The sequence below is a fragment of the Populus alba genome, chromosome 5 (genome assembly GCF_005239225.2).
Source record: "Populus alba chromosome 5, ASM523922v2, whole genome shotgun sequence".
NCBI classification, from domain to species: domain Eukaryota; kingdom Viridiplantae; phylum Streptophyta; class Magnoliopsida; order Malpighiales; family Salicaceae; genus Populus; species Populus alba.
In genome coordinates, this window is record NC_133288.1 from 3,041,770 (window position 1) to 3,057,723 (window position 15,954).

A 15,954-nucleotide genomic window follows, 5' to 3' on the forward strand; every position below is an offset into this window, starting at 1 on the left:
TGATCTTTAATATATATATATTCTTATTCTTCTATGTTTTATGTTACTTCTAATTATGCTTGAGTTATTAACTATGAACAATTCATGATAAAAGTAATGTTTAAACTAAGATTTTGATCGAAAAATCCATACTTGAGAAGTCTTCAGAGAATATATATATATATATATATATATATATATATATATATATATATATATATATATATATATATATATATATATATATATAGAAAGCAAACTGTGACGATGTATATTCAAATAAATGCCTTTGGAAATTGAATGTAAATTAATGCATGGAGAACATGCTAGTTATGGTTTAGTTGCACCCAATTCTGCTCAGTCGGTTTGCCAAATGAAATCGAGTTCTATTATTTTCAGTTTCCATGGCTTATTTTTCAAATGGGTTAAGCTAGTGTATGTTTATTTTGATTTATTAGTGTGTAGCTCTTTGGATAAATTACAGTACTAAACAAACTCTTTCGAAGTATCATGAAATTACAATAATTATCTAAAAGTTTAAAAATATATGACGAAAACTATCGATGTACCAAGATTTCCTTAATTATTATTTAGAAGAGATAGTTAAATTAAAGGTTTTAAAATTAGAGTAGGAATATGAAAAAATAATCACCAAACAAAATTTATTGGAACTAATATTGTTTGTGTACAAAAAAATAAACATTTCCGTTTCTTATATATTCATTCTTTCTCCTCTTTTTTTTCATTTTTAATTTAACTATAAGTTTTTTATTTTATCATGAAAAATATATCAATTTCATTGAATCAAAATTTAAACAACATATATCATTATTTTAAAAATCAAATTTAATAAATAAAAATATATCAAATAAAAAAACCAATTAAAATAGTGAAATATAATATTTCATATTACTAGTAGTCTGTTTTTCGATCAAAATTTAAACATCACATGTATTTTTTTTTGTGGTGTTCATTCTTTACCCCTGCAGACCAGAAACAGAGTAACCGGCAATAAACTAGATAGTTGGTTCGTTCTATATAGTAGCCTCCTAACCAGCCTTTTGAGCAGATCATCAAGTGCCAGCTCTACTTCTCCTCTAAATAGAAGGCTTAATAAAGATGATAGAAGGCTTAAATAATGGAGGGCAACTATCAACTAAATGATGAAAGATGAACATGAGAAAAAATCAATTTAAAAAAAATATTAAACAAAAACCCGATTCAACCCAGAAAAACTCGACTAACTTGTGATCTAATATATGAGATACCCCACAAAAATAAAAGCTAAAAAAATTCATGAAGCTCAAGGTACTCAAGGCCTAATAATCTAATGTTGAATGTTGAAATTAAAAAAATCAAAATTAAATTAGACTAATATTTAAAATTTGTGTCCCAGATTATGAAACAGGATTACTCCATAGAAGATAAACACCAAAAAAAAATCATGAAACAAAATTCATAATCATCCTAAATTAAAAAATAAAATAATTAGCAATCAAAACAATGAGGATCAAATCTAGTCTAAAACTCCATGAAAGAAAATAGTGAGGGAATAAATTAAAAAAAATAAAATAAATCAAGAAAAATGATTTTTTTTTAAAAAAGAGAGAAATAAAAAGAATAAGAGCCCAATTGAATAAAAAAAATGAAATAAAATGTTGAAGATCAAATTAAAAAAAAATAGACAAAGATAAAAAAAAACAAAAAAATAGCAACCAAACAAATGATAATCAAATTGGATACAAAAGGACTAAATTATATTTACATTTGTTAAAAAAACTAAATTGCTCTTCATTTAAATTGATTATACTAAAACACAACAATGAAAATACAAAAATATCCCTAGACATCATTTTTAATTTTTCTGCTTTCAAGAACAATTTTTGTAATTATACTATTCAATCATTGGTTTTAGTTTTTTTTTTTCTTTTAAAGGTATTTAAATCATTTTCTTGTGCATATAAAATGTTAAAATGTCAGCTTGTCCTGATTAATATATTAATGACAAATGAATTATATGAAAAAAATCACCTCAATAACTTGTTAAATAATATTTTTTTTAAAAGGCAACAATAATTATTTTATTACTCTAATTCATAATAAAATATATCTTGATACACTCTAAAATATTAATTTCTTTTAGTTTTTTTTTTAATTTATCGATGTGAACAAGGTAGTTAGATTTCATTTATTCTTGATTTTTCAAGGCAGATAACAGCTGAGATCAATGGCCCGAATGCATTAACTTCATTACAAGATATTTAGATTCACTGGCTTTGATTGGTCCAATTAATCCAAGCCTTCGACAAGTTCAAGAAAAATGGTTCCATGACATATGCTCCATTTATTATAAAGCAATTAATTGCACATGTAATAAGTTAAGGAGTTGGAAATTCGTGGCCTCAGTATTACGGGATTGATTAATTGCCTTTGTTCATGGGGTAAAGAAGTGAAAATGAATCAAAGGGCAAATAAGTTTCACTAATCTCTTGCTATAGATCATGATTATGATTGTAATGATAGTTGCATTGAACCTAAGCAAACTTCCAAGCAACGTCTATGTGTAGGCATAGAGAGAGAGAGAGAGAGAGAGACCTAGAGAGAATTTCCATGTCCCTTTCCAGACTAGCCAGCCTGTTTGCTGATGGACCCTCATCCTCCAATTTGAAGTTGACATCACGATAGAGAAATAATTCTTTTCCTGTCATAATTTCACACTACAAAGCACTTGTGCTTGTTCTGTGGACAGCATAAAATGACAAGCCTTTTGAGCAAAAAAAAAAAACTTTATTGGAGATTTTAGATGGAGACTACTACGCCCCTATAAATGTATATAATTCCCAATTATATGTATATATAATGTTTCTTATGTCATTTCCTATACGTTCACATAACCTATTCTATCTTTTATCTAGAAGAGAAGAATTGTATCGTTTTATTAATTAAGGAAAGAAGCTCCTGCAGTAATCTTTTGTATTAATGCCGTAATCAAATGCAAAAGGCTAAAGCTTCAAAAGCTCTTGCAGCTGCTATTAACTCGTTTGTCTACATGGCAAAGGTTATGTTTGAAATTGCAATTCAAAATAAAAAAAATATCATTTTAGCTGGTTTTTATTTAAATTGCAATTGCTGTTTGAAACGTGGTAAACAAAGGGTAACTACAAGTACATGTAATTGTGCATTGGAAATGCATATGCAGGTTTGCAGCGGCTACATGCACATGCACTGGGCCACCTAGCCCGTGTGGTTTAATCTTTTTTAACATTGATTTTTTGTGAAAAAATTTATTGGTTGTTTTTTAATTTTAATTTAACTTTTTTAATATTTGATTCATTTTAAATTTTGTTGCACATGAACTCGTAGCGTTGAGGTGTCAGGGATTAATAAATTATTGGCTTTGACTAATAGCATCTAAATGGATAACCGAAACGAACAAATATTTAGCTTCAGCTAATGCATCCTAAGTGGATGATGGGAATAAATGATTGATTAGTTTCAGCTAATAGCATTTGAATAGATAACCGAGATAACTAATCGATTAGCTTCAACTAATGATATCTTAGATGGATTCATCAGGATAAATAATTGATTAGCTCAACTAATAACATCCTAGTTAGGTTGGTTTTTTTTGGGCAATGCCACAGTTGATGTGATGTCAATTGGCCAAAAAGGACCACACTGGTTTATAGTTTGATGTAAGGTTATTATTTGCATGCAAGTTTTGTCAAAATTAGTAGAGAAATAAAGAATTAAATGCCTTGAAAAGGAGGCAATTCAAGCAACTTTTTTTGATGAAAATTGAAGAAGATGAACAGTAACCAAAACAGTATTGTTTCGATAAAGTTTAATTTAGTCTTTTAATTTGTGATTTCTCTTAGTTACACCCCTGGTTGGCTCTAAATTTTTAATTTAATGTAATTTTACTCCTGTCGAATTAGAATATCAACCCTGAATTTCAATGTCCTTTTCATATTAGTCATTAGTCTTGGTTTTATGCAATTTGACCCTTAGTTGACCATTAAACTTTAAATTTTCTTCAATTTCACCCCTTATTTCATCCAATTAGGTCCCCATAGCTAGATGCCTTTTACATAAAGGTCCTTGGCTGCAAATTTTTTTGATTTTATTGCAATTTTACTCTTGATTTGAACAAATTGACTTGGTAAAAATTAAATTTGATCTCTTAAAATTTTAATTTTTTCAATTAAGCTCAAATTGTGCTCCCAAACTTAATTTTTCACCAAGTAAGCCCCTAATAACATTAATTTACCTCATTTAAAGTATAATTAAGTCCTTGCACCTAAATAAATCTTTCAATTAGATTCAAATTAATTCTTAAACATAATTAAACTTTAATTTGACCTATGATTAAATCAAATTGACCTATTAAAAATCTAATTATATCTTTAGGCTTAATTTTTATGCAAATTCATCTAATAATCATGTAACTTGACTTTAAATCTGCATTGTCTTTATATTTTTTGATAAAATAAGAGTACAATTAGGCTCCCGATTCCATTCAAAATTGTAGCTTAATTTTTTTTCTTGCTTTTGTCAAAATACCGGTCTTCTTGTTATTATTATTATTATATTTTTTTTTTATTTTTATTTTGAAAACAAAAGGTGAAGGGAATAACCCATAAATGGGTTATGACACCTAGTTTGAGATATTATTATCAATTTTAATGTGATTATCTATAATTTTTTCTTTTATATTGGTGTCTTTCTCTCTCTCTTCAAAATGAATCCATGCAGCAACTAATGATATTTGGCATGAAAGTAATATATATGTGTGTGTAATCTTCTATCCATATTTTTGTTAGATATTTTCATATATCTGAGACAGTAATTCAATCCCAACCTATTTTATTAAAAAATATATATAAAGATGAAAAAAAAATACCACATAGCAAATTGATTTTTTTTTTAATGCCGAACTTAAGTTTCCCCTTTAAGGTTATTTTTATTGAAATAGACGCAAATATCCGCAATTGATTTAATTATTCTGAATGGCCACTATATATATATATATACAGAGAGAGAGAGAGAGAGAGAGTAATAAATACGTATACACTCTCTTCTTAGCAGACTTCGGATGGAAAATGAGTGATGGTTGCGTGTATTTCCTCCAATGTCCGTCCTTTAGTCTCAGGCACCAACTTCCAAATGAACACGGCGGTGACACCACATATAGCGGCGAAGAAAAAAAAAGTTCCTACAAAATAATAGCCACCATAGACAGCACAATTAATTACTTGACTTCAACCGTCTCTGTGTGCTGCAGAGACGCCAAGAAAGTGAGAGTAATTCACCTGTCGAGCTCCACTCCATCATAAAACTGAAGGAGTATGTCATGATCCAAGAGGCGGACCAATTGACTAAAGTCACTAAACTTCCAGCTGAGGCTTTCACGTCTAGAGGAAATATCTACAATAAAATCTCATTAATCTATTTAAGCTTCAAAACCTTATAAGAAGATGTTCATTAATTAAGAAAATATATGCGTACCTCTGACATTATAACCCAAGGTATTCCTGACATGCCTATTGCAAAAGTAACACCATAACCCTGGTTGCAACGTCAAAGAAATGAGAAGGAAACTTGGATCACAACACGAACATTTTGGTCACATTTTGTGTGGAAAAAAGAGTGATGCGTTTCCTTACTATTATATATATAAATGCAAAGCAAATGCTAATTAGTAAACGAAGAAGGGAGAAAATATGATAAATTAAAGAAATTGAACATAAGCTAATTAAGGATGGAAATTAAACATGGCTTTAATCTGGACTGAATTACGTACCAATAAGCCAATAAATGTAAAAGTCGGAGTTAGCTCTTTCAAATAGTGTAGTTCCTGCTCATAAAAAAAATAAAAAGGGGAAGTAAATTTCAAAGTTGGCTCATCACCCGGCTCAAGATTTGAGTCAAGAATTAAAAAAAATTATCTTGAATTAATCAAAATAATGTTATTTTAATTTTTTTAAATTTAAAATAACATCATTTTGTAAAAATAAAATAAAAATAAACTAAATTTTATTCGGGTCGTCTCATAATAAATTAATTAAATCAATTTTATATTGATTTTTTTAACACTATGCTGAGTAAAGGGATGGATTGGCTAGATCCTGGTTGATCCACCAACCAGACAAATTTTAATAACTAAATAGTTTGGAAAGACATGCTAAAATTTGAATATAATGCAAGAATAAAACCGTAGATGTATTTGCAACAGTATGGCAGAAACACAAATCTAAATTTGATTAAACCTGCAAGAGGAATGACAACCCAACGAGGACTAAACTTAAACACGTTCCAATGGAAGAAACCTGCAAATATCCGTACACTTTCATTACAAATGATATGATCATTTCAAGCTTTTTAAAACGAAATCATTATCATCTGAATTACTAACCAAAAGAAGTCTTCTTCTTCCTGATATATCCAACAAGAGTACACCTGCAATAGACGCTGGGATCTGCAGAAAAATCATCAACATTCTAAGATCTACGCACACAAAGCCATTAAACTTGCTCCCACATAAAAGTAAACAAAAAAAAGACCAGGAAAATACCTGCAAAATGCCTGCCGTTGTAGTACCAATGATAGTTGAAAAATCTAGGCAAAACCAAGCAAATTCATCACTTAGCCCATCTTCACAGTTCATTCTCTATATAAGAAATACTAAATTGAGGCACTTAACAATGAGCAAATGAGATTAAATCAGACTAAATTAACAAGACTAGGATGTCTCATAGGCGAAAGTGAGACAGAAATGTAGATTTTGAAAAGAAAAAAAAATTGTTTCGTGTCATCTCTTATGTATGCATCAAATATGGCACAAGTCAAGCTGTGAATAATATGCAAGAGACAACTTACTAGCTTTAACATATATAGAGCTAGAATAATATGACATAGCACTAGTTCCTCCAAATTGTTGCAGTAACATTAGTCCTACTCCAACCTCATCAATTTAAATAATCAGAATTAAGAAAGTTCATTAGTTATAAAAAATGAAGGAAAATAATTTATGAAAATAAAAAAAAAATTAAGGGAAGGAATTACTCTACACTTACAATTATTGGATAAGCATATTTACTCTGAAATAAGTTCAGAAATTGAGCTTTTGAGTTGTGTTGAGAGATATCTATAGTATCCTATAAAACAATGGAATTATTTGTCAAATGATTTTTCTAAAAAAAAATTATATAATTCAATTCATAAATAGTAGAGAAATGAAGTTGAAATGTTACTCTGATATCATTTGCTTCTTGAGAAATATCAACATTCATTCCTCTAAGCCATTGCAAAGTAGTCTCAAACTCTTTCTCACGATCAAGTTTTGCCTGTTGGACAATTTACTCTTCATTTTATGTTTTAAATGGACCCTAAGCAAAATTTACACTATTATTAAACCCGGCTCGACAAGTTATTTCATGATCCGGTTAATCCACCTCACCTCCTAACCTAATCAGATATAAAAAAACCCCTTACAGTTGACTTGATTAACTTGTCAGGTGAATTCACAACCTAGTTGTTTTTGTCAAAAATCAATTGCTTTTACTTTTATTTAAAAAAAAAAAAAAAAAAAACTGATTGATGTAGGTCAACCTACCTCCCCATAAAATGGATCTTCTGCTGTACTTGGGTTAACCTATATGGGATTTAATAACTATGAAAAATTAAAACAAAGCAGTAATAAATTGGACTCACCAACCATCTAGGTGACTCCGGAATGAAGAATAAACCCACAAGTTGCAGTATACATGGAAGAAGACCTGAAAACAGGATCCGGTTAATACATTAAATAATACTAATCTCTAAACTACTTTGTAGATTGAATTCATAAGAAGATTAAGAAACTTTACCAATCAGAGATAAAGCACGCCAAGAAATAATATTTCCAATGAAATATACAAGGGCGAAGCCGAGACTTACCATCAACTAAACACATTAAAAAAAAAGGAATAAAAATCAGACTGTTGGATATTATACTTGATCATCGACAAGGCATTAGCTTTACCTGCTGACCTGATGTAAATCCTCCCCTATGATTCTTGGGTGTTATTTCTGCGATATATACTGGGACCTGTCATGAAGAATGACCATAAAATTCTATTTCATCTTAGAATTTTGCCTATAAAATATAAAAATACGTAGCCATATATATATATATATGAAAACAGGTAATTTCGAAACCCATGCAATTACCACATATGTAATAAGCCCAACTCCAACTCCAATCGATAGTCTTCCAATATCCAACCACCAAGCATTCTTCAAACAAAAAAATAAATTTATGGATCATATTAAAGACTATTTTTCGAAACAATATAAACATGAAATGAATAATTTCTCAAGCACAAATTAAAGATCGGTATTACATCATGTTGGGGAAAAAAAAAAAGAGTGCTAAGAGGAGGGGGGGAATTAAAACCTTAGCGAACGCTATTAGGAGCCATCCTGGGATGCAAAATATTTCAGATAGCCACATTGTCTGCTTGAGAAGAACACCAAATTAATATGAATGGATTAAAGGCTTCTTAATTTAATTTAATTTTGTGGGGTTGAAATCGTATGCAAGTATGTGTATATTAATTACTCGTTTTCGGCCAATAAAATCTGCAATCTTTCCACTTGGAATCGCACCGATCATTCCTCCGATTGTCATTATTGAACCAAAAACTGAGTACTGCAAAATGTGAAGGGAAATTAGAAACATCCGTCGATTCCATAGAAAATGTCAAGGATATGGAAATCAAAATAATAATTTCCCATTGGACAAGATTATTTGCATGAATTATTTACTTCATCTTAACAGGATTAGAGATTTTATCAATGGATTTATTCCAATATGTTCTTGTTACATGAGACAGGCCATCCATGTGCGACTCATAATTTTAATGCTTCAAAAGAAAATATTTACACGCCGTTCTCGGTTTGGAATTGCATTTTAAATAGTATTTCATAAAAAATTAATTATTTTTGTTTAAAATTAATTATTTTTTTATTTTCAAATCGTTTTGATGTGCTAAAATCAAAAATATTTTTTTAAAAAAAAATTTATTTTAATGTATTTTAAAATAAAAAATATTTTCAAAAACAACTGTTACCATATTTTCAAACATTTTTTTTTCAATTAAATTGAAATTTAAATCAGTTGAATTTAAGTATGGTGAAATTGATGATTTAGTTGATTTGATTAAATTTAAATAAATCCCGACAAGGTAAACTTCAAAAATATATTTTAGTTTTTATCCAAGATATAATTTTAAAATAAATTCAGATTAATTTATTGAACCACAGGTTAATTAGATAAATCAACTAGCTCGGGTATCAAACCGATACTGATAACAATACTTCAATGATCTCTTATTTTGCTCAAACTAAAAATAAATAAATTAGAGTATGAAAAGCACTAACTTCTGACACCGAGAGGCCCAAGTCTTTCCTGATCCCAGATTCAGCTGTTGATGAATAGCCCACCTGAAGCAATTTATCTCAATGTCAGTACAATGTGGTTTTTATTGAAATTACTTGAGCAATATTAGTTGTGGAGTTTACTGAGAATGAGTCCTTGAATTATATTTTTGTATAAATACCACTCAGATTTTATCAAAAACATCAATCACGTTATAAAAATAAAATAAATGATTTTTTTATCAAATAATATAAACATGGCCTGGCCAGTAAATAAAAAGCCCATGAATCAATGGAGGGTCCAGTACTGGTTCAGCAGCAATATTGCAATCAAGTTCATGCAGCCATTAGGATTTCTACGGTGCAGTGAGTTTTCTAGTCGGGCCATAAAATGGAGGGCTCGAAGAGGCCTAGTAGGAGAGTCCATAGCAAAATAGAAGTTTAGGCTTTAAAATCTTATAAAATATTCTTATTGGCAAAGTTTACTCCTCGTAAGAAGTTAACAATTTGTAGCATTGATTTAATCTAAAATATTAAAAATTAATCGAATAGTGATGAATTTTTAATATAATATTGGAGCTTTGATGACCAAGTGGTTGTAAGTTCAAATCTTGTTATTTTTATTATTTAATAAAAATTAATTATAAGGTAATGTGAATTTATGTAAATTTTAAATTTAAAAATTTTTTATTTAGAAATGCATTAAAGAATAATATAAATTATTTTTTAAATGTAACATTCATGACTCACTCAATTTGTCAATCAATAGACTTAGTGGATGAATTTTTATAAGAAATTCAATTAAATTCAGAAATTTTGACAATTTATAGTGAGATGATCTATAGACAATCTGCCTGGTAGACATCTAAATCAAAGACTTTATGTGGTGGTTTGTTACGTGTAGTCATCACGATAAGATTTCTTGCTCTGCGTTTGAACCTACCTAAATGAGATATATTAATTAATTATGGAACGTATAAAATAAAATTATGAATTATTAGAAACATAAAAGAGCCTTCATGTGTCGAACAGGGTATATGAGATTTTGATATAGTAATAAGAGAGAGGGGCATATATGTTTAGTTTTCACACTAATTTTCAAAAGCTCATCATTCAATTTTATTTTTTTCTCTTTTTTTACGATAAAGATAAAGTATCATAGAACACCTTTCCCGTATCAAAACTACTATACAAAATTTAAATACCCCACTAATTAATTAGCACCGAATACATTGGAAATAGAGAGGACAATATAAAAAAATTAAGATAGAGACAAAATTATATTTAGTAGTGTTATATAAGATAAAGTAAATATTTTTATATCTTGTTTGGTTATGGTTGATAATATTTAATATAATATGAAAAAGTTTATTTTACTCTTAATATGTATTATTGTCAAATTTATATCTTTGATAGTACACTAAATTAACACTTCAATTGGGTTTAAAATTATAATAATTATTATTTTTATTTTTATATGTTTAAATTGAATAATTTTAAAACTCTCATGTAGAATGTTTGACTTTGTACATGGAACATCATAAGAAAAAAAAAAATTTAACGGGACATCAACATTATTCAAAGTAGTATAAATTTATATATGGAGGAAAAAAGGAGAGAATATAACAGCCTTTTGGTGACATTATATATCATGAAGAATTAATAAAATTGCATAATCATAAATATTATAATTATAAAATCCAGTCTGGTTTGGTAAATTAGCTTAGTATACTCGTTAACCTAAAATCTAGTCCAGTATAAGTTTTATTTTAAATTGGATAGTTTTACCAAAATAGCATTATTTAAGGTTTCGTTTTAAAAAACTAGAATTAATGTTATTTTGGTTAAAAAAAAATTAGATTGATTTTCCTGTCTATGGTTAACTCTATCAATCTATAATCCCCAGCCCTAGACAAAGTCTTATATCTATAGTCATTATTAGGGGTGTTCACAATTTAATTTTAATCTAAAAATTCAACCAAACCAAAAAATAATATTTTTTATTGATGTGACCCAAACCAAATTAAAAACCAGTTCAAACCAAACCAATTTCATGCGGTTTGGGTTGGCTTTTTAGCATTAAAAATTAGAAAAATCAAAAATCAATTAAATAAGCTTGTTTTTACTGTTATGTTGTGCCAAAGCCCTCTAACTCCATTTCTCACATAGCTTGTGTATATTAGTATGTGAAATGATGAAATAAACTGAGATCTTAGATTATTATTTCTAACATTATATGATATTTTTTACTTTCAGGATGAACCAAAATGGAGAGAAATACTTTGATTTGCAAATAAATTCACATGGAGCCATTACAACCACCATTATAGTGAAGTGAAGGTTTTGAAAAACACTGTCATATGGGAGACCAAAAAGTGATTGTAGAAGAAGATGGGGACACGTGGTGTCAAAACTCAAAAGAAGAATTTAATGTTAGGTTAATACTTAATATGAGAGAGAAGAGCATAAAGGAGAGGGGGCCGGTTGTAAAGGGATAAAATGATTTGAGGTTGGGGATATTTCTTTTTACATCTATTTTTTAAGTTATTTAGATTTAATTAAACTTGTTTTGTTTGTTCCAGTTAATCGGTTTAAGCTTTTTGAAATCAAAATTAAATAGGATAAAGTGATTTTCTTTGTTTTTTTATTGATTTATTTAATTTTTTTTATCAATTAATTTTTTCTTGAATTTTTTAGTTTAATCAATTGATTAGTTTTTTTTGAATACCCAAGATAGACACTCAATAAACTAATGGTATATTACATTATGCAAGTGCAATGAGAATCTTGGTTATTATCACGTGCTACATATAAAAACAACACCTCTCAATAAGTTAACTAATGGTATGTTACGTTATACGAATGCAATATGCAGCACATATTAATTGCTTGATTTTTAAGAAATTTGTAGATATCAACTTCATCAGGCTCTTGTTGGTAATTAAGTTGATATTAATATGTTAACCACTAGCAGGTTTAACACTAAATACTGCAAGGATCAAACTGGCTAACTGATTTTATTTGTTGGGTTTTAATCTTTCAGAGTTTCCTCTCAGCTTTCTGATCATAAGAGAAACTAGCTAGCTCGGATAGTAAATCAAAAAATTAGCAAAATTAAACCAGAATATTGCTATTGAATTAATAAAGAAACCTCTGACTTCTAGCAAGAAACATGGTGATGGTATTGATTAGCGTATAACTTACAGCGAACCCGTAGCAGAAAGAGCCGCAGACGGCAATGAAGGTGCTAAGCACAAGAATGGGAGTGATGGAGGAGTCATGACTTCTTTCTTCGTTGCAGATGCCATTATCATTCACACTGGGATTTCCATCTTCAAGAAGTAAGGACCTTGTAGACGCTGGCATCCCTTCTTCGACGACTCTCTCTACTTTTTATGCTTTCTTTGAAAGTGAATAGATACAGACAGAGGAAATTGGAGTTGGAAATAATGATGAGTTTTTCAGTGTCCATGCTATATATAGAACAAAGGATCAAATCCTTCAAGTCACTGTTAAAAGTTTAAAATTATTACTGTATATATATATATATATATATATATATATATATATATAAAGTTAAAGAAACATATATAAAAATATAAAATAAATATATTTTTGAGTGAGTTTCTGTCTTTTAAAAATATAATAGACAGAAAATAAGTTTTTTTTGTTTTTTTTTTAATGTTTTGAGACAGTAACTAAATAATATTAATGTATAATTTCGTATAATTGTTCCACTGTGTCAAATCTCAACAAATCCCTTTTCATGATTTTGAACTTGAGACTTTTTGGTGGAAATTCATGATTCAAAAGTTTAGGGCTCCGTTTGTTTGCAGGAAAGTGAATTCCTTTTGGAAAGTGAATTCCGGGAAAAGTGAATTCCTGGAAAATGAATTCCGGAAAAGTATTTTCCGATGTTTGGTAGTGTTATGAAAAATTAACTGGAAAACACTTTCTAGTGTTTGGTTATGTCATGGAAAATGAGCTGGAAAATAACTTATTAATATTTTATTTTTCTCAAGTTTATTAAAATAATGAGGAACAAATCTTACAAATTAAAAAGTTGAATAAGAATGAAATTGAAAAAAAATATATAATTTCATAAATTATCTCAAATAAAACAAATAATAATCAAAATAATAGGGATCAAATCTAAAAAATTAAAAAACAAATGAAAAATGAAGAAATTAAAATAATAATAATCAACATTTCATAAATTATTTCAAATAAAATAAGTAACAATCAAAAGAATGAGGATTAAATTTGATAAATAAAAAATTTCAATAAAAAAATGATAAGAAAAAAGCAAATAGCAATTATAAAAATAAGGACCAAAGTTAATATAAAAATAAAATTTTAAGAGATGAAATTGAAAAATAAATATTCAAAACAAAATATATATAGCAATCAAAAGTTTGAGGATCAAATTTGATATAATCAGCAAATAATGACATTTCTAAATTTTTCACAACTTCCGGAAAGTGTTTTCCCCTCAAATTTTTCAGGAAAATATTTTCCTGAAAACCAAGCCAAATTTTCCTTTTACTGGAAAGTGTTTTCCATTGACCAACTTTTCTACTGGCAAACAAACACAAGAAAGTTTGGAAAGTGATTTCCCGGAAACCACTTTCCGGAAAACAAACACAGCTAAAAGGAAAACACTTTCCTGAAAACCAAGTCAAAATTTTTTTTTGACTAAAATTGACTGGAAAGTGTTTTCCGTTGACCGGAAAGTATTTTCCGTTGACTAGAAAGTGTTTTCCGCTGACCGGAAATTGTTTTCCGTTGACCAACTTTCCTAATGACAAACAAACACAGGAAAGTTTGGAAAATGGTTTCCCGGAAACTACTTTCCGGGAAACAAACAAGGCTAGATTCTAATCCACGATGACTTGGCTTCCAACTTCCGCGCTCCATAAAAATTGGAGTCGAGAATACTATTAACTATTTAAGAAAAAAAATTGAAATTATATCTTACTATCTAATTAAGAGTAATGTATATCAGCAACTACATCAATAAGAATAATATCACCACCTCCTTATTGATAACATATTATATTTTCTATTCAGTTTCAATTCTTAGTTGATGTCACATTTTGATTTATTTATTTTTTATTTAATAATCACATGACTTTAGGTAAAGGGTGATGTTGCTTCCTAACAGCCACTAATATTAAAAAATTAAAATTCCTAATCTATTTCGTTGAAAATAGATAGCATCTTGATTTTATTTGGAGAAATATATAGAGAAATAGAACTCTCAAGGGAGATATTATATATTAAAAACCATTCAATCAAACAATTCAAATTGCTAAATAAATTCCCGAAAAGGTTTATATTATATTTTCTTATACATCCCGTCCTTAAAAATCTACTACCATACAACTAGATAACTTTTTAGTTAACCATGGAAATGTTGATACCTAATCCATACATTGTTTCTTAGATTCAGACTTTACTCGCACGCCCAATTTCTCATTGCTGACTAAAAACCAAGACTTAAAATGGTGTTTAATCTTTTAAAATAGTGGCTTGGATTTAATTTATTGAATCAAGGATCACCTAAGATTGAAGTGAAAACGACAGCACCTGTGTTTCTTCCACGGCAACATCTTTTTTATTCTATCAAAAAAAAAAAAAAACTCGACTTTTTATACATATTAGAAAATATAATAGTTGTTATTTTTTAAAATGTTTTTCACTTAAAAATATATCAAAATAATAATTTTATTTTTAAAAAATTATTTTTGATATCAGCGCATCAACATAATTTAAAAACACTAAAAAAAAATTAATTTAAAACAAAAAAAAATTAATTTTTTTTAAAAACGCTTTTGAAACACAAAAACAAATATGACCTGTAAAAAAACAAGAACATCATTTGATGTCGTTTTTGTTAGATATTAGTTAAAATTATAGTATAAGTAGAATCATACCAATTGTTAAAAATTAAACAGGCAAATCATTTTAAACCTTCCTCCTCTTATTCATATATTCAACATTTTTAAAATGAATATATTAATTATGATTACAGGTTCCGACTGATAAAATAAAGTTATGTGTTATCACACTTAATTGCTCTTCTCAATGTTGGCATAAATAACCACTTTACATGATAAATACTATTGTTAATGACCGTAACAGAGACTAGTCTAGGAAGAGTAAACTACCTAAATAATTATAGAGATTCTAGTCTCTTCTGTACAAGTAACAACAAGGAAAGAAATAAAGAAGGCAGTCATCTTGGAGCCTTAACAGATCGTCCGCCAGCTAGGAAAGAATCACTCAAAAAATATCAACGTTCCCCTCAAGCTGGTGCATAGATTTCCGTTATGCCCAACTTGTTAAGACAGATGTTAAAAGCTTGGTTAGACATTGTTTTGGTCAGCACATCTACAAGCTAATCTTGAAACCAACATGTTTCTTGATAAAGTGTCTATCAACCTCAACATATTTAGTTTTAGAAATTGATTGGGAACACCGTTAAAATTATATTCTCATAAAATTCAAAATAATTTTTTTTTACTAAAATTTAATATGATTTGTATGTTTTGG

General features: G+C 28.5%; 1 protein-coding gene across 1 annotated transcript; it reads right to left on the bottom strand.

Moving 5' to 3' along the window:
• Nucleotides 1-4,886: 4,886 nt before the first annotated feature.
• On the bottom strand, nucleotides 4,887-12,830 carry LOC118051440 (sugar transporter ERD6-like 11). Its single transcript, XM_035062088.2, has 18 exons — nucleotides 12,604-12,830; nucleotides 9,403-9,465; nucleotides 8,582-8,671; nucleotides 8,417-8,476; nucleotides 8,191-8,256; nucleotides 8,003-8,068; nucleotides 7,848-7,923; nucleotides 7,693-7,757; nucleotides 7,233-7,325; nucleotides 7,056-7,136; nucleotides 6,859-6,943; nucleotides 6,554-6,597; nucleotides 6,395-6,457; nucleotides 6,249-6,308; nucleotides 5,783-5,836; nucleotides 5,488-5,547; nucleotides 5,292-5,406; nucleotides 4,887-5,194 (listed from the first exon to the last, which is right to left on the bottom strand). The coding sequence occupies exons 1-18, from the start codon at nucleotides 12,763-12,765 to the stop codon at nucleotides 5,061-5,063; spliced, it is 1,437 nt and encodes a 478-aa protein (XP_034917979.1). The 5' UTR covers nucleotides 12,766-12,830; the 3' UTR covers nucleotides 4,887-5,060.
• Nucleotides 12,831-15,954: the final 3,124 nt, after the last annotated feature.

Coding starts and splice junctions, on each gene's coding strand:
- LOC118051440 (XM_035062088.2), bottom strand. CDS start 12,765: ATGCCAGCGTCTACAAGGTCCTTACTTCTTGAAGATGGAAATCCCAGT. Junction 6,309..6,394: donor GAAGAAGAAGACTTCTTTTG/GTTAGTAATTCA, acceptor GGATATTTGCAG/GTTTCTTCCATTGGAACGTG. Junction 5,195..5,291: donor GATGGAGTGGAGCTCGACAG/GTGAATTACTCT, acceptor ATTATTTTGTAG/GAACTTTTTTTTTCTTCGCC.